Raw genomic sequence first — 27,164 nt, 5'->3', positions numbered from 1 at the left:
TATTTTAATAAGCCATATTTATTGTTTTTAATCTTTTTCTACATATGTAAACTTTAAATAAACTGCACATGATTTGCTAGTTAACCATTGCATAGTGAGGATGTCACTCATTTGGTGTGTGTGTGTTATGAGGTGTTTAGTTTGTGTTAGCTAGAGTTGTGAAGAACTTTTCTTTCACTATATGTTGCTTGGTACAGTTCCACTCTAGTTTGATTGGGTGGAAAGACCTTATATAGGCCACCTAAATTAAAATCCCACAAGTCATGAATATTTTATGTTTTATATTTATGTGTTTCCATTATTTACTTGTGAACTTTGATATAGTTTTATTATTCAGTAGTGATGTAGTTTTCAAATAATAATTACCTTCAACATGGAAAAAAAATGTTTTCTTTCTCTCATGTAGCACATGCATGTCCAACTTTTTTGAACCAAAACCTGATTCAGTTGTTCTGGAATTAACTAGAAATCAAACTTTCAAAATTAGGGAAAAAGAGAGACATTGTCACTTTTATGTGTTGTTTGTGTTGGTTTGAGGGAATAGGCCTGCTTCTAAGGAAGAAGACAACATTATTACAATATAAGGATATCTCATTCATATTTTCATTTCACAATGCTATGTTAATTAATTAAGTATCTTACTACAAATTCTAGTTTTTGAGTTATGTAATACCAAAATAAGAATGCACTTTGTTGTCGATGTGTCGTAAATGAATTATCATTTTGTGACACCAAGTTCAAGCCATTATTATTATTCTTTATATCTTTTTGTCACAAGTTGATATTTTTAAATAATTTATTATTCTAGATAGAAAGTAAGTATCTTAACGCACTTGGTGGTAGAGGTAGACTAAGAGAGGCATCTTAAGGGGATAATGATTAAGTTATGTTTTTTAAGATAAAAAAAAGTATTTCAAGTCACACATTGCTAAAAAAGTATTTCATGTCACACATTACTAGAACAGTAGTAAGAAGTGAGGAACTTGGACTACAAAAGATATGGTCTGTGAGTGGGCAACATACTTATCTGGACGACACCAATGAGTGATCAAGAAAGCTCATGGTGTAGGGGAATGACTTTCATTGCACTTGGGAGAGGTGTTTCTCTAAGGTTTGTCCAAATGGCAAAGCTTGTCATAATTTGTAGTAGATGGAGCATGTGTTTGCTCAACCTTATATTAATAATAGTCATGAATCTTTTAATGCACACTTTATAATATTTGTATTTGATGTCTTCCGTAGTTGCTAGTTATACAAATTTGAAGTAGATTTTGATGAAGATTTTATTATATATGTAGAAGAGGTAAAATACAACCACACAATAAGCAACAAGAATACTACAAAAGAATAAATCAAGTGGACTCTCTTAATAATAGAAAATATTTCAATCTCATATAAAATGATTTTGAAATAAGTTATATAAATTTAAAATTTTATTATTTTAATGAATTAATAATACATGTTAATTTTACTTGTAAAATTATTGAATAAACTCCTCATTCTAAATTATTAAACAAAAAACTTAGAATTGATCATGGTTCTAAGCGATTTTATCGATTAAAAATATTATCTAATTGATTGTATTCTTTTCTAGTCATTCCATACCTATATAAGAATATATTAATATATTAAAAATATATTTTAATCCATTAAAAAAAATCTTATTAGCAAGCTAAACTCTAATGCATTTTGTGAAGTTTTCTAGTGGAGATTTTAAGTCAAATCATAAAAGAGAAATTCAAAATTTATTCTAATCAATACAACATACCTAATCAACACAACATATTTAAAACACATATAAGTATTCATAACATATCTAATTTTTAAAGTCTTTAATTTAGGTATTGGATTTATCAAATACACCACACTCCAACAAATACAACAATAATAAAATTAAACATACAAGAAAAAAAAATCTTAAAGACTCGTTTCAGTTTAAATTAATCATCTCATTTATAAAAATCCTTAAAAAACATACAACATATTAAGGAAAGAAGTAATAGAAAATATAATTTACTTTGTTAGTTAGAGAAGCGTCATTGTAATCTCATTGCATAATTTGTAGTCATTTTATTATTCTATTTATTTTATAGATTAATTTGTTTGTCATGATTATAATTTGAAAAAAAGTTAAATCTAAAATTTAATTTGATGCATTCCTTAAACAAAGAGCAAGAGGTTATTATAAAACCAAGAATATTTGTGTTTTCACTTTTAGAGGTTTAGACAGTAGCCTCGCTTGTTGTACTGATAAAGTTGGTTTGGGTGTTGCTATTGACGACACCGTCGATTAGTCATACATATTATTTTTCTTCACCTTCTACAATTACCTTAAGATTTATTTATATTCCATTTCTACGTCATAACTTATGGTAGTGGCACTTGCGTTTGCGCAGATCCCTCTATACAGTCTTTTAAATTTCTACTATTGCTTTTAATATCATTTTTTATTTTATTTTTTTGTGATATTATATTATCTATAATACATATATTCCTCTTTTATTGTTCATTTATTTTTTGTGTCTATATATTATATTATCATTGTTTCAAGAATTAACCTATGTTCTTAGTTTTAAATGAAATATATATATATATATATATATATATATATATTTTATTTACTGATATCAAGATTATTTTAATAAGCCATATTTATTGTTTTTTTATCTCTTCCTATATATGTAAAATTTACATAGTAAAATATGGAATGAAGACTTTTTTATTATAAACATCACAAAGTTCACAAGATTTACTAGTTGACCTTTGCATAGTGAGGATGTCACTCATTTGGTGTGTGTAAAGGATGTGTTTAGTTTGTGTTAGCTAGAGTTGTGAAGACTCTTTCTTTTACTATATGTTGCTTGGTATAGTTCCACTCTAGTTTGATTGGGTGGAAAAACCTTATATAGGCCACCTAAATTGAAATCCCACAAGTCATGAATATTTTATATTTTATATTTATGTGTTTCCATTATTTACCTGTGAACTTTGATATAGTTTTATTATTCAGTAGTGATGTAGTTTTCAAATAATAATTGCATTCAACATGGAACAAAGTGTTTTCTTTCTCTCATGTAGCACATGCATGTCCAATTTTTTTTCAATCAAAACCTATTTCAGTTATGCTAAAATGAACTAGAATTATGACCGTTAGAATCAGAAAAAAAGAGAGAGACATTCACTTTTATGTGTTATTTATGTTGGTTTGAGGGAATATTCCTGCTTTTAACGAAGAAGACACCATTATTACAACATAAGGATATACCTCTCATATTTTCATATCATAGTGCTTTGTTAATTAATTATCTTAATACATATTCTAGTTTTTAAGTTTGTAATCCAACAATAAGATTGCACTTTGCTGTTGTGATGTGTCCTAAATGAAAAATCATTTTGTGACACCAAGTGCAAGTAATTAATATTACTTTTCTCTATTTTTTTTACAAGTTGGTATTTTCAAATAATTTATTATTCTGTGCAGAAAAAAGCAAGTATTTTAATGCACTTGGTGATAGCGGTAGACGAAGAGAGACATTAAGGGAATAATGATTAAGCTTGATTTTTTAAGATACAAAAGAAGTATATCAAGTCCCACATTGCTTTAAAAGTAGTAAGAAGTGAGGAACTTGGATTACAAAATAGAAGTGTGTGTGAATGGGCAACATACTTACCTGGACAACACCAATAAGTGATCAAGAAGGCTTATGGTGTAGGGCAATGACCTTCATTGCACTTGGGAGGGGTGTTGCTCTAAGGTCTGCCCAAGTGGTAGAGCCTATGTCATAATTTGTGGCAGAGGGGGCCTGCGTTCGCGCAGCCCCTATATTTATAGTCATGAATTTTTGAATGCACATTATATAATATAATATATATTTTCTTTATTTAGTATTTGTCTTTGATGTCTTTTGTAGTTGCTACAATAACAACTATAGTAAAAATAAATAAATCAGTCTCAATGGTAGAAAATATTTCAATCTCATATAAATGATTTTGAATTAAGAGTTATATAAATCTTACACTTTACTTTAATGAATTAAAATTGTATTTTAGAATGTTAATTATATTTGTAAACTTATTCAATAAACTCATATCTGCTTATGGTTCTAATATTTTAATATATTAAAAATACATTTTAATGAATTAAAAAAATCTTATCATCAAGATAAACTCTTATACTTTTTTAGAAGTTTTCTTAATGTAGATTTTATGTTAAATCATAAAAGAGAATTTCAGAATTAACACATCATATTTAGAGTACATCTAAGTATTCTTACCATATCTGATCTTTAAAGTCTTACATTTATGTATTCATACCATATCCAATCTTTAAAGTCTTACATCTATGTATTCATTGTAAAACTTACACTATCAACCAATAAAAAATCATCAATAATTTGACTTTCAAAGTAGCTATTGTAAAAAAAAAATAAACTTACCATAAATAGTTGTTTGTGGTTGGATAATAGTGTACAAATCCTTTACAAACAAGCCTTTAACCTTGTAATTAATTGTATTCCAATATAGATGTCAAGTGTGTGTATAATACACAACACATAATTCAAAAATTCTCAAGAGTTATTGAAATTTAAGTTGAGATCTTCTCAATGACCTAACTTCCCCAATATAATAGTGTCTGTCCTAGTTGTTTATCAACAAAGTGCAAAGTTTCCAGTATGCACACTTCTGTCAGCAACCAACTCAACAAAATTTTTGAAGAAAAGTATATGGTTGTGTTGAATCAAGTGTGTTCAAGCTTTGAAGAATCCAAATCCTAAGCGTTTGATGGAAGACTGGAGGTGTTTGATGTTGCTGAGGTGCTTTAGAATAAGATCTGGGGTAGATTATATTTGTAATCCACTGTTTGTTGAATCTAAAGCTTAAGTGTTTTCAAATCTTTTAAGTTTAAAGTGTTTTTCAAACTAAGTGAAAAACAACCTGTTGTTTTGTCGAAACAACCGATTGTTTTATACTTAGGTGTCTTTGAAAAAGTTTGAAAACTATTTTGGATGGTCGACTTGTTGTCAAACCAAAACAATCGATTGATTCGCTATTTCAACTGATTGTTTGTTTGAAATCCTAACAGAAATAGTTTTGTTTGTTAAAAGAGCTTTAATTGATTTCATAACTAAATACGCTCCTGCTTTAAATGCTTTGACCAAGATTTGGATACTATATATAGTTTGTTAATGTTTTATAACAAAAAACAAGAAAGAAAAACATATTTGAGTTTTTCAAAGAGTTTTCAAGCATTTGAGTTTTTACCTTGAGCTTTGGTTATTCAAGAGAGAAGTGGAATAGGATTACTCTGTATTGATTTCAGTTGATTCTGTAACAGTGTAATTCATTATGTGATTTGTGTACATTCTGGTGTTGTAAAGCCAAGAAGGGTTGTGTTCTCTTGAGGTTGTCAAGATCAACATTCTTGGTGGTGTATGTGCAGTGTCTTGAGGGGATCAAGGTCACTTCTTTGGTGGTGTGTGTATGTAATCTGAATTTGATTACCTAGTGGATTTCCCAATGGTTTCTGGGAAACTGGATGTAGCTCTTGGGTTAAGAGTGAACCAGTATAAACTGTTTGTGCATTTCTCTTTTCCTTAAACTCTTTAATTTCAATTGCTGTTATTTTTACTGGTATAAACAACCGATTGTTTCTGCGAAACAACCGATTGTTTTTATGTTGTTTTTCTGTTTTGAGCTTTGTTCTTGGCAAACTGAATTCTTAAATCTGGTTTCTTGCAAAGAATTTCATTCTATCTTAAAAAGTTTGCGAAAACCCCCTTTAAATCATTCACCCCCCCCCCCCCCCCTCTAGTTTAAAGCCATACATTCTAACAGGTTGTATCATGAAACTAGTTTTGATGAAGAATATTAAAAAAAAACTTAAATTAGATGTTATAAACCCTATAGTTTAAATTATTTAAGAACATGTATATGCAATTGGGTATTGTATTATAGATAACATTGTTTTGGTTTTTTAAAAGGAAAAGAAATAGAGCTTGTCTTGAAAAAATGTGCTAACAAATAATTGCATAATTCATTCATCATAACATCATGAATGGACACCCCTCTAATCTCACGTAAGGAAAACAAAGGAAAATTGGGATGACATGCAATGTTGAAATTATTCACCTAAAGTTATAACACAACAATTTTCTGCAAATTGAGATCTCAACCTTTTGGATGGTTTATACTTGGGAAAAAATAAAGTTGATAACCCAAAGGTTCATAACAACCATAACCTTTTGTTACCTAAACATTTATGGCCTTCCTACCACAATGATTCTTAGTAAAATAAGTTCTTTCTAATTTGTTTCAGTAAGCTTTAAAGTCAAGCTAATGAATTAAGCTTTTGTGTGATAAAAAGTGTTTAACTATGAATCTTGGACATACCTCTTAAATGGTGTGTCCTTTAAATAGCCTATCTCTTAAATAGTGTGTCCTTTAAATAGCCTATCTCTTAAATAGTGTGTCCTTTAAATAGACTATCTATTAAATGGTGAGTCCCTGTATCAACAAATATCAAACACTAACACATGTATGACACTCATACGATACGTAGTGGTGAAGTGACCAATTCAAAAAATATTTTTTCGATCTTTAACAATTCTAAATCAATCACAACACAATTTAAAGAAAACAAATACCCTGATTTTTTAAAAACTCAAACTTATTCTATAACTTTGTATTCTGATTATAGAAATAAGGTAGAAATTCTATATACAATCAACAAGAATATTTAGATTATATTTATAGTATTATAAATGTTTTTATTTAATCTCATATCATATCTTCATGTGATTTTTTTTTAAGTTGTTAATTTATCTTTACATAAATTTAAACTTAAATATTTTTTTTAATCATGATGGTTCGTAATGATATGTTAACACCCGATATATCGTTCGGGTAAATAACAAATAAAATTTGGGAAAGAAGATGAAAAGAAAGAAGAAAAAAAAATATATTAAAAATGATAAATTTTCCATATTACTAAAATATTTTAAAAAAACAAGTAAAAAAATACGACATTTACTATTCACACATGGAGATTCCTTCTTATCACTTCTTTTTCCTTTCATTTCCCTTTTTACCTCTCAACCCACCTTTACTGATCTCCTTCTCACACCCCACTCTTACTCAGTGCATCTCCTCCCAAACTTCACTGCTCTCCTTCTCACACCCCACTCTTACATCACACACCCCCACCGCACTTGGGAGGAGACACGCACACTCGCAGCATTTTTTTTCACACACGCTGTTTTATTTTCTTGGACCCTTACTCAGCATTCCGTTCACACACCCCCACTCACCTCTCACAGTCCCATGGGTTTTTAAAAGCAAAACGAAAAAAATTGGAATCATTTATGTGGCTCAGTATGGTTTTCTTGCAGCACCTCTTCTTTCAGGAACTTTCTTCCTGCAGCCCTACATTTTTCTTCTTGCATCTCCACAATTTTCTAAATCCCAAAACTGACCTACACCTTTTATTTGAAATTGGGAACTGGGAGTGTACTATGGATACATCAATCCGAAAGTGAATCATGTTGCTTTCTGGATAAGGGGTGTTTTGGAAGAAATGTTTACATAAATTATTGATTTCCGGATTGTTGAATCCAGAAGTTCTATTACAGATTGGTGAATCCGAAATGATTTTTTTCAATTATGGATTTTTGAATCCGGAGTGCATATTTTGAATTACAAATTGACGGATCCAGAATGATTTTTTTAATTATGAATGTTCTGGATTTTTTATTTATTTTGGATTAACACCGTCATTCATGTACTATCAGAAACATCAATCCGTGAAGTTATAGGACGCGCCAATCCGAAGTTTTACCGGAAGCGCCAATCCAAAAATTTACTAGATTTTGTAATCTAGAATGCAAAAAATAAATGTACAGTTTTTATATAAGGACAATTTTGTCTTTGCCTAATATTGTGGGGGTGCAGGAAAAAAAATGTAGGGATAGAGGAAGAAACTGGCTTTCTTTTAAACTCGCATCCCTTTCCTTTTATTTAAAAAAAGAAGAAAGCCCAGGGCCCATTCTGTTGTCCCGCATTTTCCTATTTGCCACACACATTTTCTTATATGTGCACCACTATGTTTCTTTTGAACCCTGAGCCCATTCAGCTCAAGAGTACTTTTGCTATATGTCATCTTGGCAATTTCTTCCTGCACCATATCAATTTTAATCTGTATCCTATCATTTTTACAAATTTTGAAAATTATCCTTATTTAAGATTTGAAAATTTGGAATAGTAAAAAAAATTTAAAAAAAAAAACATTTTGGACAAAAAATCCAGAACACAAAATTAAAAATGTATTCAGGATAAAAATATTTGAAATTAAAAAATGTGTTATGGAAATCGAAATCTGGAATATTTCCAAATAAAAGGTTGTGAAAGTAATTTTTATTTACTCCTCCTTTTATGTAAGGTTATTTTTGTCATTTAGTAGGGCACTTTTGTCATTTCCAAAAGTAAGTTGGTATGGTGCAGGGAGAAATTGCCTTTCATCTTTCTTTCATTTTATACATGCCTCCAGCCTTTTATTGCTGGACCTATACACTGGCGAGCATATCAGCTATCTGACTCTTTCTTCCTGCACCTCCATACCTTCTTCTCTCACCTCCATAAGTTTTCAAATTTCCAAAAATACTCCTTTATAATATTTCGGATTACGTAATCTGGAAGTCATTTTTTAAATTTGTAATTAGCTACTGGATTACATAATCCAGAAGCCATTTTTCAGATGCATGATTATTCTCTGGATGACATAATCCAGAAGTATTATTTAACTTCCGGATTATGTAATCCGGAAGTCTTTTTTCAAATGTGTTTCCAAATTACATAATCCGGAAACTACTCTAAGGGGGTGACACAAGAAGGACAAAAATGTATTTTCATGTTGTGTATGGAGGTGGCAGAAGAAGATATGGAGGTGCAGGAAGAAACAGTCCAGCTATCTTTCACTCGCGCTTTCCATACAAACACCCCTACCAGCTTTTTTAAATCTGGGTCCGTTCTCTGGCCCAGCATTTATGCTATTAGTCACTTGCGTTCTCCATATATTCAGAGCACCAACATTTTTACCATTTGTCACTAACGCTTTTTATAACTGCACCACATTGATTTTGATAAGCCCAGGGCCTATGCAGCTTGCCCAGAACTTTGGGTATTTACCACACCCCTCCTTTTTATTTGTAGACCCATCAACTCATATTGTCTAAAAATTATAAATATATATAAAATTTCAAAATTAAAAAAAAAATAAAAAATCTCTCTTTTAAAATGTTAAACCACCAAACTACGTCATGCCTCATTTTTCGTTTTCAAAAGCCTAGTTTACACTGAAACAACCCTTTTTAATAGTAGTCAAACCTTTATAACTTTGTAAATTCCGAATTTTTGTTAGCACCAAGGTCAATTCTTGTCAACCCAAAATAAAAAACGTTCCAAAAATATTTAATTAGTTTTTAAATATATATTTTTTTTTAAAAATAACATTTTAAAAACCCACACTAATTTGAATATTTAATTAAAGGTATTGTATTCAGACATGTGTTATATGGGTGTACTACCTTCCCTATAAACGTAAGCGACACCAGACCTTAAATCTGGTTCACAAACATTTTTTAGTTTTTTCGTAATTTTTTTTGCAATAAATTATGATAATAACTCTTTTTTTTTGTATTTTCAGTGTCGTATCCTGTGTATGTGTCAATCTTGCTAGATAGGTGTTTACCAAAACTTGACTCAGGTGTGTAATTAGTAAGGTAGTAGCATAACCTTGCCTTACTATTAAAAAACTCTTTCCTACTATAACAAGGGAGCATTGCATTATTCACTGAAGCATAACAATCATACCCACACATCACCACAAAGCAGTGCAACTACCGAACCAATCCAACATCATCACCACAGGCGGTGATCACGCCAGACAGCGTGAACCCCTCAAGGCCCAAATTGAGCTCTCGAACTTCCTCAAAGAGCCTCAACACTGGCCCACACTCACCCCTATCAGCATAGGCAGCTATAAGGGTGTTGTAAGAGACTAAGTCTGGTTGGGGAATTTCATCAAACAGCTGGTGGGCAAGATGGATAAGGGAGTGTTTGGCATATGCATTGATGAGGATGTTGTAAGAGAAAACATTGGGGTGTTGAGTGAGGTGAAAGGAGATTTGAGCACTGTGGAGGGAACCACATTTGGAGTAGAGAAGGGTGAAGTGGTTGGAGAGGTAGGTGGAGGGTGGGATGAAAGACTTGAAGTAAAGGGCATGGAGGGTTTTGCCTGTTATGAGATCTCTTTGGGCTATGCAAGCTTTTAGAAGGTTGCGGAAGGTTTGAACTTGAAAGGGGTACATGCATTGCATGGGAATTGAAGGTGCGGTTGAGGGCGTAGTGGCGCGGCGGCGGTGCAGGGTGGAGAAGGGTAGAGCTGTGCTGGGACGAGCAGTGAATGAATGGAGGTGAAACCGATAGAGGCAACGGGAGTGGGTGATGAAGTTGTTTTTCTATTTTTTTTAGTATAAGTGTGTATGATGAATATGGGATGAATAAAAGAAAGAGAAAAAAAAATGGTTGAACTTATGCTTGATTGATCAAATAGTGTATGGTGATAAAATAAATAAGAACTTGTGCCCAAGCTATTGTTACATCAGAGCATGTGCATGCAACTGTGAGATCACCACCTCTCTTTGGATTGAATATCCAAAAAACAAACTAAAAATCAGAGTCGACTGGATCCAATAACCAGTTATTCTCAAATGGAAGAAGCACCATCATCAACCGGACTGCAGGTCACATTAAGCAAAGTCAGTGAGATGCAACTAGTAGAAATGGAAGCAAAACAAAGGATAATGAGACTGAATGGATTGTGACATTATCTTTTCTTTAGCTTGTGTTTATATATTATACTATCATTATTTAAGATTACTGTGTTTTTATTCTTTAAAAAAATTACTAATTTCACACATTTATATGTGCATCTGCTCACGTTTGGACACCGTGTTGAAGATTTTTTTTTGTTTCTTTTAAGTATCTTTTCAATAAGTTCAAAATTGCTTTTTGAAGAAATATAGTATGTATAGGTGTTTGATGTCATCTTGTTGTTTTTAAAGATAAGGAAGTAAAATATACTAAATCAAAATATGGATTACTAAGCTATAATATTTAAAGAGGATTTTAACAAATTGTATGTGTTATTTCCTTCATTATCAATTTGTGTAATAGATTTTAAAACAGGTGTAGAATACTCTATCGTATTTCATTACTTTTTGGCAACAAACAAATCACATCAACTCCAAATTTGATAATATTTGTTATTCTTTATAGAAATCAAAGAAGCTTCATATTCTTACAAACTAATATATGTCGATGAAGAGAATCACTTGTCAATGAAAATGATTAAGTAAAAACACATGCAAAGTATACAAATGTCTTAATCCCACATTGCTTAGTGTAAATTAACTAATAAGAACAAAAGAATATAAAATAAAAGTGTCTACAATTATTTTTCATACTTACCTGGACGGGGTCTATGGTTTATCAAGAAGGTCCATGGCCTAAGGTAGTAACTTCCATTGCACATTGGAGGGGTATTGCTTTAAGGTCTGTCAAGAATGACAGAGCCTACGTCATAATTTGTGGCAGTGGAGCTTGCGTTCGCGCAGCTCCTTCTATACAATTTTTAATATTGATTGATTGTTTTGTATAGTTTTTTGGTGATATTATATTATCTACAATATGTATTTTTCTTCTTGTTCAATTAGCTTTTGTGTCTATATATTATACTATCATTGTTTAAGATTTATGTAATTTTATTCTTTAAAAAAATTACTAATTTAACATATGTTCTCAGTTTTCAATGAAATATAGTGTATTTACTGATTGTAGGATTATTTTAACAAGCTATATTTATCGTTGTTCTTTATCTCTTCCTATGTATGTAAACTTTAGATAGTAGAGTATGGACCTTTTTTTTCATTATTATAAACACGACAAAGTGCACAATGTATCTTTTGCTACGTCGAGTACGACAAATTGCACAAATATCTTTACCTTACCTTTGTATGTTTGGCAAAGGAACACTACATCTTCTGCTACGTCTTTTACCAAAAGTGTGATACATAGTTTCTAGGTTTTTTCTTCTATGTGAATCTAAAATTTTGGAATTTAAGGTTTGGGACCAACTTTTCAGGATTTATATGTGCAAAAGTTTTTTGTGCTCACGTTTGTGCACCATGTTGAAGAGTTTTTGTTTCTTTTAAGTATTATCCTTTCAACGTGTTCAAGGTTGCTTTTTGAAGAAGCGGGTTTTCAAAATTGCAATATTTATAGGTGTTTGATGTCTTTTGTAGTGTTGTACCCTTCAATTATTATTTTACAGGATAAGGAAGTAAAATATTTCTGAAGTTACTAAATCGAGATATGGAAAACTCAACTATAATATTTCGAGAGGATTTTAGCAAATTGCATGTGTTATTTCCTTCACTATCAATTTGTGTAATAGATCTTAAAACAGTTCGCTTCAAGTATAGAATGCTCTATTGTATTTGATTTTTTTTGTCAACATACAAAACACTTCACCTCCGAATTTTGTAATATTTCTTATTCTTTATAGAAATCAAATCCTACAAACTAACATATGTCGATGAAGAGAATCATTTGTGAAGGAAAATGATTAAGTTAAAACACATGCAAAGTATACAAATGTCTTAATCCCACATTGCTTAGTATAAATTAACTAATGAGAATCAAAGATTATAAAATAAAAGTGCCTATGGTTATATTCCATACTTACCTGGACGGGGTCTATGGTTGATCATGAAGACTCATGGCTTAAGGCAGTGACTTCCATTGCACGTTGGAGGGGTACTGCTTTAAGGTCTGTAAAAAATGACAGAGCCTACGTCATAATTTGTGGTAGTGGAGCTTGTGTTCGCGCAGCTCCTTCAATACAATTTTTAAATTTTTTTAATATTATTTTCTTTTTGATATTATATTATCTATAATATGTATATTCCACTTTTTTTGTTTGTTTTTTTTTTCTGTGTTATATTATCATTGTTTCAAGATTTCTACAATTTTATTCTTTAAAAAATTATTAACATATCTTCTCAGTTTTAATGTAACCTTACTGGTCGCATGTATTTACTAGTAGAGTATGGAAGATTTTTGTTTATTTTTGCATGTCCGGCAACTTTCAATGTTCATATGTGCAAAAGGTTCTTTATCTCACGTTTGTTTAAAGATTGTTTGTTGAAGGAATAGGTTTTCAAAATTACAATATTTATAGGTCTTTGATGTTTCCTACTATAGTGTTTTAACCTTTCCAAATATTATTTTACAAGGAAGTAAAATATTTCTGTAAGATATGGAAAACTCAACTATATAGAGGTTTTGAGCATATTGCATGTGTTATTTTTTTTCATTATCAATTTGATATTTATTGTAAAATGAATTTTATGACTTCACTGTCAAGGTTCTTTTTTCTTTATTGCAACTTTGTAGAAATTGTTGCTTGCTCATACCATTTGTTGTTTGTCTTTGATTATTTGGAAAGCATGTGCCTTACTCATTATTTTTTATTAAATTTGTGCAAACAGATTTATAATTATGCCATCAGAATAAATTCGAAGATGAGGACAACTTTGTGTAGATTCAGTAGATGGTTTTTGTTTTTACATTTTTCAATGTTTTCGGTAAAACACCACCTACTTCATTCAGTTTTATTTAATACATTGATAGAAGTATTTTTTCTTTTTTTCTCATCTTGATTTTCTCCCTTTGTCCCAAAAATAGTGTTCTGCATATGTTTTGCATCAGAAAAATATCACATGGAGTAATGTAAAGTTCACAAATATATGCCTCATTGAATGAAACACTGGACTCCATCCAACAGAGGAGCAACATTTGGTCATATAGAATTTACTTCTTATGTCACTTTGTTTGAAATCCTATATGGTTAGTTTTGATTCTTTCCTTCCTTAACACAAAATAACTAACTTAAAAAGTTGATACTCTAACATTCATAATCTGCTGGTGCTAGAGGGCAGAGGAGTTGGAAGAATGTCACTTGATTGGACCACAAGATTTTCTATTATCAAAGACATAGAAAGGGGTCTTCTTTTCCTTCATCATTCCTTGCCTTCTCAAAAGGTCCCTCATGCCAACCTCAACTCATCCAATGTCCTAATCCATAAGAGAGTAAAGGGTACCATTCCAAGCTCACAGACTATGGTGAGCTTAGCCACCATTGTGTTAGAGATTGTAACTCAAAATCCTTGGCCATATCATAGGTGATATTGAAGAAACAATCAATGATCTTTCAGATTGGGTAAGAACTGTGGTGAACAGTTATTGGTCCACAGATATATTGATTTTAGAAATACTTGCACAAAAAGAAGGACATAATGCAATGTTAAAGCTAACATAGTTAACTCTATAGTGTACAGATATGACACCAGGAAAGAAACCTAAATTGAGTGTAGCATTGAAGAGAATAGAATTGACAGAGCAAATGACAAAGCAGAATAACTAAAGTTGAAGTTCATTCACAGCATGAATTGCATCTCAACAATGTCATGGTATTAATCTAAAGACTCAACGAAAATTATGAATGGGATGAATATTCTTCACATGTCAATTCAGCAGGATTAGAAATTGGATCACCTGTGAGAATTTGTCATCACTTTTTATTTGTGCACAGTTTCTGTTTGTAATGCTTACAGCAATATATGTTCTTTAAAACATTTTTTAGGGTATCTACAATGAAAATTCATCTCTTATTTTTCATTCTGGATATGGCTTCAATTCAACTCACAAATGCCTTATGTACCATATTCCCATTACCACATCTTGAACATCTTGAATCCCAATAAGGATTTGATCCCAAGTGGAGGACTCAAATGGTTGTGAATGAAGGGAGAAACCAAAATGTGTAGAAAGGGGTTGTATTTTGTAACATTATTAAATTCATTAGTTTTAAAAACAAATTATAATATATATATATATATATATTTAAAATATGTAAATTTTCTGTATTTTATACTATTTTTTAACATTATTCTAAAAACAAAGTATATTATTTACAACAGAAAAATACCAAATTATTAGTATAATATAATTTAAAAACAAAAATTTACTTAACATAAATATTTTACCCATTTAAAAAAACTTAGTTGTTTATAAGAAGTATTTAAATAATCAAATTCTTTTTTTTTAAATTATTATTTAAAAATAATTTTAGTCAAATAATTATATATTTCTTACTATTTATTACAAATTATTTTATTTTACATGAATAAATTTTAAACAATATTATAATTAATATATATATATATATATATATTAAAATTATATAATAATGTATTAATCGTGTAACAAATTCAAATTTTGAAATTATGTATCATCTTACCAATTCCTTCTTGTTTTTCAACACACATCATTTAATATTTTGTTTGTAAATAACAATTTCCTGATTTATTTTGATAATATCTTTTATTCTTTATAGAAATCAAAGAAGTTTCATACTCATACAAACTAAGGGAGGTTGATGAAGAGAATAATTGGTAGAATAAAATGATTAAGTTAAAAATACGTATAGAGTATACAAATGTTTTAATCTCACATTGCTCAGTATAGATTAAGTAATGAGAAGCAAAGAATATAAAATGAAAGTGCGTAGGATTATTTTCCATACTTACCTGGACGGGGTCTATGGTTGATCTTGAAAGCTCATGGCCTAAGGCAATAACTTTCATTGCACATTGGAGGGGTAATGCTTTAAGGTCTGTCAAAAATGGCAGAGCCTACGTCATAATTTGTGATAGTGGGGCTTGCGTTCGCGCAGCTCCTTCTATATAGTTTTTTAAATTTCTAATATTGATTTTTAATTATCTTTTTTTTCGTGACATTATATTTATATTCCTCTCTTATTTTTCATTTAGCTATTTTTAGGTATATTATACTGTCATTATTTAAGATTACTGAAATTTTATCCTTTAAAAATTAATTAATTACATTTTTTCTAATAATTCCATACATAAGAATATTTTAATATATTTTAATTAATTATAAAAATATTATCATCTAGATAAACTCTAATGCATTTTCAGAAGTTTTCTAATGAAGATTTTAAGTAAAAGCATAAAAGAAAAACGAATTGATTCCAATCAACACAATACAACATCTTAATAATGCATCCAAGTATTCATAACATATCCAATATTTAAGTGTTTAATATAGGTATAGGATTTATCAAATACACCACAGTCCAAAAAATACAACAATAATAAAATTAAACATTAAAGAAAAAATAATTTTAAGACTCATTTCAATTTTAATTAATGATCTAATTTATAAAAAGCCTTAAAAAACATAGAACATATGGAGGAGAGAAGTTATAGAAAAATATACTTTACTTCGTTAGATAGAAAAGTGACACTATAATTTGATTGCATAATTTATAGTTATTTTATTATTCTATTTATTTTATAGATTAATTTGTTTATCGTGATTATAATTTGAAAAACAATAAATTAAAATATATAATTATAAAAAATATTTTATTAATTTTAGTGATCAATAATATTACAAGTTTTTCCTATAAATATAAGAAATAAATGTGTGGTCTAATTATAATAATTTTAATTAAAACTAGTAATTTAACGACATAATGAAAAGTTAAATCTAAAATAACACATACACTTAAATCTAAAATTTAATTTAACACATCCCTTAAACAAGAGTAAAGGATTATTATAAAACCAAGAAGCACAACACTAGTTTGTGTTTTCACTTTCAAAGGATCTAGAGTCGTTTCACTACAAGTAGAAAGAAAGTAAAAATTTTCAAGATAACACAATTCTTGTCAAAGTTAATCTTAATATCTGAAACTAATCATTGTTAGTACCTTACTTTTAGTCTCTCAAATACTTCTTACTTTCACAGTTTGTTAAACCATGCAAGCATCAAGGTTCACCACATACACTACTCACCTACCCTTTGGCTATGTGAGACCATGTTAGTAACTTACCATATCAAAAGTTTGAAATTATATATCATCTTACCAATTACTTCTTGTTTCTCAACAACTCAACATTTATTACTTTGTTTGGAAGTAATAATTTCCTTATTTATTTTGGTAATATTTGTTATTCTTTATAGAGTAGCTTCATACTCATACAAACTAAGAGTTGTTGATGAAGATAATCATTTGTAGAGGAAAATGATTAAGTTAAAACATGTGTGTAGTATACAAATGTGTTAATCCCATATTGCTCAGTATAGATTAACTGATGAGAACCAAAGAATATAAAATAAAGTGTTTATGGTTATTTTTCTTACTTACCTGGACGGGGTCAATGGTTGATCATGAAGGCCCATGGCCTAAGGTAGTAACTTCCATTGCACATTGGAGGGGTACTGCTTTAAGGTCTGTCAAAAATGGCAGAGCCTACGTCATAATTTATGGTAGTGGAGCTTGCGTTCGCGCAGCTCCTTCTATACAGTTTTTTAAATTTCTAATATTAAAGCTGACATTGGTTAAAAACATTGCAACAAGGTCCAATTAAATAAAATATTTCTTAAAATATGTCAACAAAAGATTTATTTAATACAAAACTATTAGTTGCCTAGAATAAACACATACTTTCAGATTGTATGCTTATAGTTGTGTATAAGAGCTTAAAGAGGAAAAAGAGCATGCAATTTTCCCCTTACCAATTAATGAATATTGAACCTTGGTAGATATTTTCATTAGCAAGGATAATGAATTCGTTAGTGCTATCAACAATGACATCAAAAGAATTGATGCACAAATCTAAAAGAAGTTATAATGTACACAACAGATTGGAGATAACCATATCTTTCAAATGAAATGAAATAGTGCTTCAATCACATAATTATTGAGATAAAAATATTTTACTAGGATCTTATTCGTCTAAAGTGAGTAAAATAAAATAAGTCATTTCAATCATTGATGAGAAATATCTACATGTGTATGCAATATCAATGATTAAGATTACTTATTTTATTCTCTAAGTTGAATTGCTCACTTTATAGGATCTAGATCTATTTTAAAACAAGTAGAAAGAAAGTAAAATTTCTCAACATACCACAATTCCTGTCACGTTAATTCTTGATATCTAAAACTAGTCACTACTAGCACCTTACTTTTAGCCTCTCAAATACTTCTGATTTTCACAGTCTATGGAACCATGCATGCAACAATATACACCACCCAGATTCCGTTTGACTTTGTTAGACAATGTCAATAATTTACCATATCAAAATTATGAAATTATATATCATCTTACCTATTACTTCTTGTTTATCAGCAACTCAACATTTGTTATCTTGTTTGGAAATAACAATTTCTTGATTTACTTATTTGTTATTCTTTATAGAAATTAAAGGACTTCATACATATGCAAACTAACAGAGATGACCATGAAGAGAATCATTTGTAGAGGAAAATGATTAAGTTAAGACACATGCAAAGTATACAAATGTGTTAATCCCACATTGCTCAGTATAGATTAAGTAATGTGAAGCAAAGAATATAAAATGAAAGTGCGTATGATTATTTTCCTTACTTACCTGGACGGGGTCTATGGTTGATCATGAAGGTTCATGGCCTAAGGCAATAACTTCCATTGCACATTGGAGGGGTAATGCTTTAAGGTCTGTCAAAAATGACAGAGCCTACGTCATAATTTGTGGTAGTGGGGCTTGCGTTCGCGCAGCTCTTTGTATACAGTTTTTTAAACTTATAATCTTGCTTTTTATATAATTTTTTATGACATATATTATCTATAATAAATATATTCTTCTCTTATTTTTCATTTAAATTTTGTGTCTATATATTATATATTATGTACTCTCATTAATTCAATAAAATATATAGTGTATTAATTTACTTTTAGCAAGATTATTTTAATAAGCCATATTTTTTATTTTGTCTTTATTTCTTCCTATATATATGTAAACTTTAAGTGTGTGAGTTTAAAGGAGGTGTTTAGTTTGTGAGTTGTGAAGAATCTTTATCTTACTATATGTTTCTTGGTACAGTTTCCTTTCTAGTTTGATTGGGTGGAACAAGTTATAAAGATTTTATGTTTTATATTTAAGTGTTTCCATTATTTATTTGTGAGTTTGATATAGTTTTATTATTCAGTAGTGATTTATATTTTAAATAATAATTGCATTCAACATGAAAAAAAAAATATTTTCTTTCTCTCATGTAGCAGATGTTGGTCCAACTTTTTTGAACCAAAACCTGTCACTTATTTTGAATTTTACTGGGAATATGACCTTCAAAATCAGGAAAAAAGAGAGACATTGTCACTTTTATGTGTTGTTTATGTTAGTTGGAGGAAATAAGTCTGCTTCTAAGGAAGAAGACAACATTATTATAACATGAAGATATACCTCTCATATTTTCATTTCATATTACTTTGTTAATTAATTAGTATCTTACTACAAATTATAGTTTTTAAATTTGTAATCCCATAATAAGATTGCACTTTGCAGTCGTGATGTGTCGTAAAAGAACAATCATTCAGTGACACCAAGTGAAAGCCATTATTATTACTTTTCTCTATTTTTTTTACAAGTTGGTATTTTCAAATAATTTATTATTTTAGGAAGAAAGCAAATATCTTAATTTACTTGGTGGCAGAGGTAGACGGGGAGAGTCATCTTAAGGGGATAATAATTCAGATTTGTTTTTTAAGATACAAAATGAAGGCAGAGGCCCCAGTCACACACAACCACATAATAAGGAGGATGAAGACCTAAAGGTTGTTTATGGATTTATTTGCAAATATGGGTTTAATTGGGCTTTTGTTTATTTTTGTAAGCCCAATCAAGAGGCAACTCTAGGATGAAGAAATGTACAAACCTATCTAAGAAGACCTCCAACTCATCAAAACATAAACTAGAGCTTTGGTCAGAAGAACACAAGAAGACTGAGTTTTGGCTAACTAGTCAACATTATGTTTGGACCAAACTTTAGCTTAAATAAATTGTATACAATTGTTTAGAATTTCATGGGCCATGTATTGGGCATAGTAGCATAAAATAGTTGGACCAAATATTTGGGCCAAGTAGCATAGATTTTTGGGCTTGTATTTGGATCAATAGTAAAATAGGTCTAGTTAGGGTTAAAAGTGACTAGTTAGGGTAACAATTGGGCTTCTTTGAGCCCAATGTAACCCTAAAACGTCTAGGGTATGTTAGAGGATGGAAATTACCTTAGCATGGAGCACATGAACATCTACATGGCAGCCTAGGAGTGGAGAGGATTTAGCATGGAATGTGTGAGCTAAACATGGAAAGCATGACTCTACATGACACCTTCTCATTGGAGAGTTTTATTTTGAATTTTTAAATTTTGGCTCCAAAATGTTTAGTCATCTCTCCTATAAATTGTGGATTGTGGTGCTTGGCTTTTATTTTTCTAAGATCAAATATATGAGTGAATTGCTTTCAAGTTTGCATGTTTTCTCACTCCTTTGTCTAAACTCTTTAAGATAGACACCTTGATCTTCTTATTCACCTTTTTCAAGTGATATGACCTAACCAATCACTCTCCCTACTTCTCAACCATATCTCCATTGGAGACATCCTTGTTCTCTTCCTCCATCAAGCTTCCACACAAGTTCACTAAAATTCCAAGAAACCAATTTAGAATGAAGGCTACACCATCACAAAAGAAGTGTTCCAAGTCCCACATTGCTAAAAGACTAGTAAGAAGTGAAGAACTTAGACTACAAAATAGAAGTGTGTGTGAATGGGTAACATACTTACCTAGATGACACTAATGAATGATAAAGAAAGCTTATGGTTTAGGGTAGTGACTCTCATTGCACTTGGGAAGAGTGTTGCTCTAAGGTTTGTCCAAGTGACAAAGTCTATGTCATAATTTATGGTAAAGGAAACATGGGTTTGCACAACCCCCTTATATCATAGTCATGAATCTTTGAATTCACACTACATAATTATTTGTGATTTTTTGTAGTTGCTACAGCAAAAAAAATACTAAAAAAATAATTTTTTTTTCTTTAGAATTGTTCTTGTATTAAGAAATTATGTGCAATTAATGTTGTTAGCATCAAAATTGGTGCTTTATAGAGGACAAGGTTGGTGATGAGATCAGGTGTAGAAAGTTGCACAACAAATTAATCTATCGGCTACAAAACATGGTGCACCATGCATGCAACTTAGGTGCAAAATAGTCTTCATAAATGCATTGTCATTATTTTAATTTTTTTTATCCACCTGAATATAGTATGTTTTTTATCATAAAGTTAAAATCAACTAAATTTTAATATTCATGGTATAAGTAAGAAAATTAATATTTTTTTCTAATACACACGATAAATATATGATTATATTGATTATGAGATAAGCACCGCCGAAGGGTAACACCTAAAAAAAAACATAAATATAAGAATAAAATTGTGAGTAATTTTAAAATTCAAAGGTGAATCACAGAATGTTCAGGGTTTGTGTTCCACCGTGAGAAACCAAATTTCTTATTCCCCTCATTTCCTTAACCATAATAAAAAAATTTCAAATGAAGTATTGGGAACAAGGACGATTAAGGATAATCGGGTTCTCTTTTGTTGTTTGGATATGTGGGAAAAAAAATATTACTAACTTTTATCTTATATATAAAAGTGGTTAAATATAGTAGAAGTAGGAATAAAAGTAATGAAAAAGATATATATTTTATATATATATATATATATGTAATTTATTAGTTATATTGATTTATTTATCTTATTTATTGAAAAACTAAACATAGATAAATAAATACAATAGATAGAAATAATTGTGGTTGAAAAATAACATCAATGTTTAAATGATAAAATGAGTAAAATATCAAATGTTCTTAGTTTCAAAATCATGATATTTTTTGAAGATTTTGAAAATCATGATATTTTACGAAGGTTTTAAAACCCATGATATTTTACGGAATTCCTAAAACCCATGATATTTTACAGAGTTTTGAAATTCATGATATTTTACGTGGTTTTGAAAACCATGATATTTTACAAAGGTTTTGAAAACTATGATATTTTACGGAGGTTTTGAAACCCATGGTATTTCACGGGGATTTTGAGACTCATGGTATTTTATGGAGGTTTTGAAACCCGTGATATTTTACAAGGGTTTTGAAACTCATGGTATTTTATGGAGGTTCTTAAACACATGGTATTTAATAGGGGTTTTGAAAGGCTTTTCTTGGGATTTAAAAAAAATTCGGGGAACATGTTTCCCAAGAATAGTTTAGCGAGAAAAATTACAATCCTGGATAAATGACTTAGTGGAGATTTTAACTTTTGATAATGTAAAAATAAATCTCCCTTCAAATATTTTTTCCTTGTAATGTAATAACAATAATCTTCTCAGAACAAATAACATGGCAAAAAAAAAAGTACTGTATTTATATTAGAAAAAAAATGAAATAACCTGTAAAATACAAGTTCATCAATCAGTCATTTATCTTTCAATAATGTTAGCTAACTTTCAAAGAAATTTTAAAAAGGTGGATAAAAAGATATAGCTATAATATTAAAAAAATCTGTTACTTTGTTTTTATAATTTTCATAACTAAAAAAACATTTTGTTGGAGTAGTTGATACTAGAAAAATCAAAACAAATAATATTAATCTATCTACAAACCAGTGCATATTCCAATTTAACGTGTTTTGGGAAAAAAATTGAAGAGTAAAATATCTTAATAATAGGATAAATGTTTATGAGATCTTTTTAATTGATGATCTCTAACCATATTACTAGAACGCGGTACACTAGGCTTTACAAATTTCTAAATTGGTGAACATTTTAAGATTATCAACATTAATTCTTTCTGTTCAATCCTCAATTTAGAAATAGGTCGTTAAACAACTTGTTACACTTAGATTGTTTTATAATCTCTTCATTTTCTTCTTTAATAGAATGAGTACAGAGTATTTTCTCAACCTAAAGTGTATATCAATTATAAAATTAACCTACAATCATGTTGATGATTTCCTACTACCAATAATATAAAATATAAAGAAAAATATTCAAAGTAAATAAAAATTAAAAATAAGGATCACATTACTTTTATTTTGTATCTTAATTCTGTAATGAAAAGAAGTTACAAATTTCATCAAAGGGTGAATACTTCTAAAGCAAAAGTATAACTAATATATGGTTATCATAAGTACTATATATGAATTATATTTGAGATTATTTGAGACAATTCATCAACATTAAATACAACAAAATTCATTATTCCATAATCTTTTTAGTCTTCCATAAATCAAGCACTACAAGAAAATGATTGAATGGTAACCGATTTAGAAACCAAAAATAAATAGTTTCTATAGTAACTAATTTAGATACCATTTTATAAACTAAAAATTATTGGTTATTAAAATGGTATCTATTATTAATAAAAATTGTAATATAATTAGATACTATATTTTTGGTTGCTAATAATAAAAATAAAAATAAAATTTTTTTTTAGAGACCATTTTTTTAGTTTCTTGTGAAGATGTAATTGGAAACCATTTTTTTAGTCACTTTTAATTTATTTTAGAAACTAAATTTTGGTCTCTAAAAATAATAGAATTAGAAACTAATTTGTAGTTTCTAATCATCATATATAATTAGATGCTTTAATTTTTAGTCATTATTATTTGAATTTAGATACTAATTTTGGAGTAATTAAATTTTATAAAATTAATTATTAATTTATAAAATATTTTAAATTGGTATGAATAAATTTATTAATTTTAGTATAATATTAAAATAATTCTATCAATTTAAAAATTACATTTAAAACAATATTTTAATATTTTAATTTTATTTAAATATAAAATTAAATTAATAATAAATTCAAAATATTATTTAAATTAAAAATTTAATAAATTATTTTAAATAAAAATGCATATTTTTCAAAAATTTATTTAATTATTTAAAATCTGAGCAAATGGTTTGGAATTTGAAAGTTTATTTGTCTCGTCCCTCACTCTCACGAACACACACTCTGCAACTCGCACATTCACACACTCTGCAACCCGCACCTTCACGCACTCTGCAACCCGCACCTTGCAATGGCACCCTGCGACGACAACGCATCCATGACGGCAACGCACCCGCGACGGAAACGCACCCTGCGACGGCAACGAAGCTCCGCAGGTATTCATTCCTTTACTGTGTTCTGATTCTAATTATCCACTCTCTCTGTCACGCTTGTTGTGTCTTTGTTTCAGTCGAATCACAGAGATTCAAAAGCTTTGCAACATTGACCACGAATTCAACCCTTCGGAATTGGATACCCCCAATCACTAGGCTCTTCATCTTCAGGTTAAATTAGGTTACTCATTCTCCTTCGTTGCTATTCCCAATTCCTAACGGCTTCCTATCCATTCACTTTCAATTTTCAATCCCACAGAACTCACTGCACCACATTCTATTTGAATGTGAAAGAGCTGATAAACAACAGAATAGAGGAATAGGAACTGTATAAAGTCTATAATTGACGTGCTTCAGCATTAATCTTAGTATTAAATAATTCTCCCATTTATTCTAATTCATTTTTTTTCCGTATTGATTATAATTATTCTTATCATGTTTTTACTATAATAAATGGATTTGAGAATTGAGAATGATAATGGAAAACTAATTACCTCCAAATCTGCAATGATGGCGAAGGATGTACAAGTAGACTATTTAGCGGCTTTGTGGTTTTGTTCACAACTTGATTTGCATCTTTTTCTCTCTTAATTCTTTTAATAATTTATTTTCTTTGAAAGATTACAGTAAGTAATAAATGTTTTAAGTGATTGTATATAAGATCTGAAGGATTTGTGAAGTCAAATTTCTTATAAGGGTTTACATATTTAATTGTGTTTTTTTATAACTATAAGTAGATAGTGAAACAATGTTTTGCTCATTAACATAAATTAAAGATTACAGTAAGTTGTCTACCGTGCTATTTGTTGATGCCCAATGATGGAGGGACTATTAGTGATCTGCCATTTGGTTTCTTTATACCTGAACCATTGCCATTCTCTCTCTCTATTTCTCTCTTACATTCATATCTACTCGTTCATTTATTTATTTTTGTGCAAGAAGGCTGTAAATGAAACCAGGGTGTAGATTATTTGATTTGCATTTAATTATTTTATCTGAGGGCTATGCAAATATTTTCCTGGTTGCACGAACTGATGAATAATTGGGTTGAATGTGGGTTTGTTACTCTGATTTATCATATAAGATTATATTTTGTTGATGGCAATGGCAGTAGTTACTGTTTTTTCCATTTTGAATGATTGGCGGCCACATGTTCTTTAACTTATTATTTTTCACACTATTGTTAGGGTGATAAAATTCATGGATCCCTCTATCAATTTGTTGGTTTCATCATCAATTTGTTATTGGATCCCATTTTCAACCTTGTGGAATTTATGAATTTCAATCAGTATTGTCTTGAATAAGTAAAATGTTATTTTTAACTTTACTCCTCCATTTATATGTTGATACAAATTAGTGATGGTCTAGTGGTACTTATGCGGGCCTTGAGGGTCTGTTCCTTTGATTCCATGGAAATATGTGAAAGCCTATACATAATAGTGCAGTTTGATGGGTTATTTTGTTTTTTCTAAAAAAAAAGTCCATAGTATTATCTCAATTTGTATTTGTGTTCTATTTTTTTAGCCATGTCAATTTTGCAGCCATTTGATAATATATTCCATGTACTATCTCAATATAGGCTTCGTAAATGGTAGTCATTTGCTGATGCTTAATTTTCATTGTTGATTGAGCATGCATAATTTTACAGAGATGGAGAAAATATGGCACGTTCCGGCTTACTTTGTTAAAACGCCATTGCCCTCCAATTTTTGAGAGGAAGGAATGCTTGGTTCCTCCACCAGATGGATACAAGCCTCTAATCAGATGGTCAAAGAGCAGAGATGAGTGTTGGTACAGGTATAATGTAATATGCTTTATGAGTTAAAAAGCAAAAGACTGAATGAGTTAACTATAAATATTATGCACTTGTTCAACTTTCTGTTACATTAATGTCAGGAATGTGCCCTATGAGTGGATCAACAAGCAGAAGTCTAACCAACATTGGTTGATTAAGGAAGGGGAGAAATTTCTGTTTCCAGGTGGGGGGTACTATGTTTCCCAATGGTGTTGGTGAATATGTTGATATGATGCAAGAACTAATCCCAGAAATGAAAGATGGGACAGTGAGAACTGCCATTGATACTAGTTGCGGGGTGAGTTTACTCATAACCTCTTTTTCTTGAGGTTTATTTCAAAGTTAATAACTTAACTCTGATTTATTGTAGGTTGCTAGCTGGGGTGGTGATTTATTGGATCAGGGGATTCCAACAGTTTTTCTTGCTCCAAGAGATAACCATGAAGCTCAAGTTCAATTTGCTCTAGAGCGTGGAATACCAGTTATTCTTGGTGTCATATCTACACAGATACTTCCTTTCCCATCAAACTCCTTTGACATGGCTCATTGCTCCAGATGCCTTATCCCATGGACGGAATTTGGTAAATCTTCTATGCAAATTGAATTTTATCAATCAAACAGAATTCATTCTTATTTATGTGATCCAGCTTTTTTAGTGCCTTGCACTTAATTAATGTAAAGCCAACACATTTTATGATTTTGTTTCCCTTGGTTCATGGGTGATCAATGATCATTGATGAGATGGTATGCAATAGGACCTTCATCCTCTAGCTAAGATTTTACATAAACTCAGGCATTCAATTTAATTCCAATTTTGGTGTTTATACGTGACTTGTTAACTAGTATCTAAGTTCACTCTAATTTTTTAGTCACTCTCTAATGGGGGATATTCTCATGTGCTTTTAGGTGGTATTTATCTCATGGAAATGCACTGTATTCTTCGTCCCGGTGGATTTTGTGCTTTTAGGTGGATTTTGGGTATTTATCTCATGCAGGCTTGTTTACCTATTTTGTTTACTATTTGGTTGAAAGTTACCATGCTATGTAATGTCAATTGATACACAAAAGATTGCGAGTATCGTGGCTGTTGTTTGGGGGCTGTAACAAATCAAAGTTGAAATTGAAATGCAATTGACTTTTTTTTATTCATGTTTATCCAGAACTGCAATGAATT

General features: G+C 30.0%; 1 protein-coding gene and 8 non-coding genes across 9 annotated transcripts; all 9 read left to right on the top strand.

The window, feature by feature from the left end:
• Positions 1–1,019: 1,019 nt before the first annotated feature.
• On the top strand, positions 1,020–1,178 carry LOC150027236 (U1 spliceosomal RNA). The gene has a single exon (XR_016522658.1). It is a non-coding gene; the product is annotated as a U1 spliceosomal RNA (small nuclear RNA).
• A 2,485-nt stretch (positions 1,179–3,663) lies between these two features.
• LOC137833713 (U1 spliceosomal RNA) lies at positions 3,664–3,824 on the top strand. Its single transcript, XR_011084782.1, has one exon. It is a non-coding gene; the product is annotated as a U1 spliceosomal RNA (small nuclear RNA).
• Positions 3,825–11,515: 7,691 nt separating this feature from the next.
• LOC137833733 (U1 spliceosomal RNA) lies at positions 11,516–11,675 on the top strand. Its single transcript, XR_011084801.2, has one exon. It is a non-coding gene; the product is annotated as a U1 spliceosomal RNA (small nuclear RNA).
• Positions 11,676–12,791: 1,116 nt separating this feature from the next.
• On the top strand, positions 12,792–12,951 carry LOC137833734 (U1 spliceosomal RNA). Its single transcript, XR_011084802.2, has one exon. It is a non-coding gene; the product is annotated as a U1 spliceosomal RNA (small nuclear RNA).
• A 2,745-nt stretch (positions 12,952–15,696) lies between these two features.
• On the top strand, positions 15,697–15,857 carry LOC137833726 (U1 spliceosomal RNA). Its single transcript, XR_011084794.2, has one exon. It is a non-coding gene; the product is annotated as a U1 spliceosomal RNA (small nuclear RNA).
• Positions 15,858–17,342: 1,485 nt separating this feature from the next.
• Positions 17,343–17,502, top strand: LOC137833745 (U1 spliceosomal RNA). Its single transcript, XR_016522442.1, has one exon. It is a non-coding gene; the product is annotated as a U1 spliceosomal RNA (small nuclear RNA).
• A 1,090-nt stretch (positions 17,503–18,592) lies between these two features.
• LOC137833720 (U1 spliceosomal RNA) lies at positions 18,593–18,753 on the top strand. Its single transcript, XR_011084789.2, has one exon. It is a non-coding gene; the product is annotated as a U1 spliceosomal RNA (small nuclear RNA).
• Positions 18,754–20,803: 2,050 nt separating this feature from the next.
• Positions 20,804–20,964, top strand: LOC137833754 (U1 spliceosomal RNA). Its single transcript, XR_016522689.1, has one exon. It is a non-coding gene; the product is annotated as a U1 spliceosomal RNA (small nuclear RNA).
• A 3,684-nt stretch (positions 20,965–24,648) lies between these two features.
• LOC150027235 (putative methyltransferase PMT21) lies at positions 24,649–27,161 on the top strand. Its single transcript, XM_090303883.1, has 6 exons — positions 24,649–24,723; positions 25,844–25,992; positions 26,150–26,288; positions 26,361–26,571; positions 26,897–26,968; positions 27,151–27,161. The coding sequence occupies exons 1-6, from the start codon at positions 24,649–24,651 to the stop codon at positions 27,159–27,161; spliced, it is 657 nt and encodes a 218-aa protein (XP_090160009.1).
• The last annotated feature ends 3 nt before the right edge of the window (positions 27,162–27,164 follow it).

Source organism: Phaseolus vulgaris, chromosome 6 (genome assembly GCF_051622355.1).
Source record: "Phaseolus vulgaris cultivar YP4 chromosome 6, ASM5162235v1, whole genome shotgun sequence".
Classification (NCBI taxonomy): Eukaryota; Viridiplantae; Streptophyta; class Magnoliopsida; order Fabales; family Fabaceae; genus Phaseolus; species Phaseolus vulgaris.
This window is presented reverse-complemented; position numbering and strand designations above follow the sequence as displayed.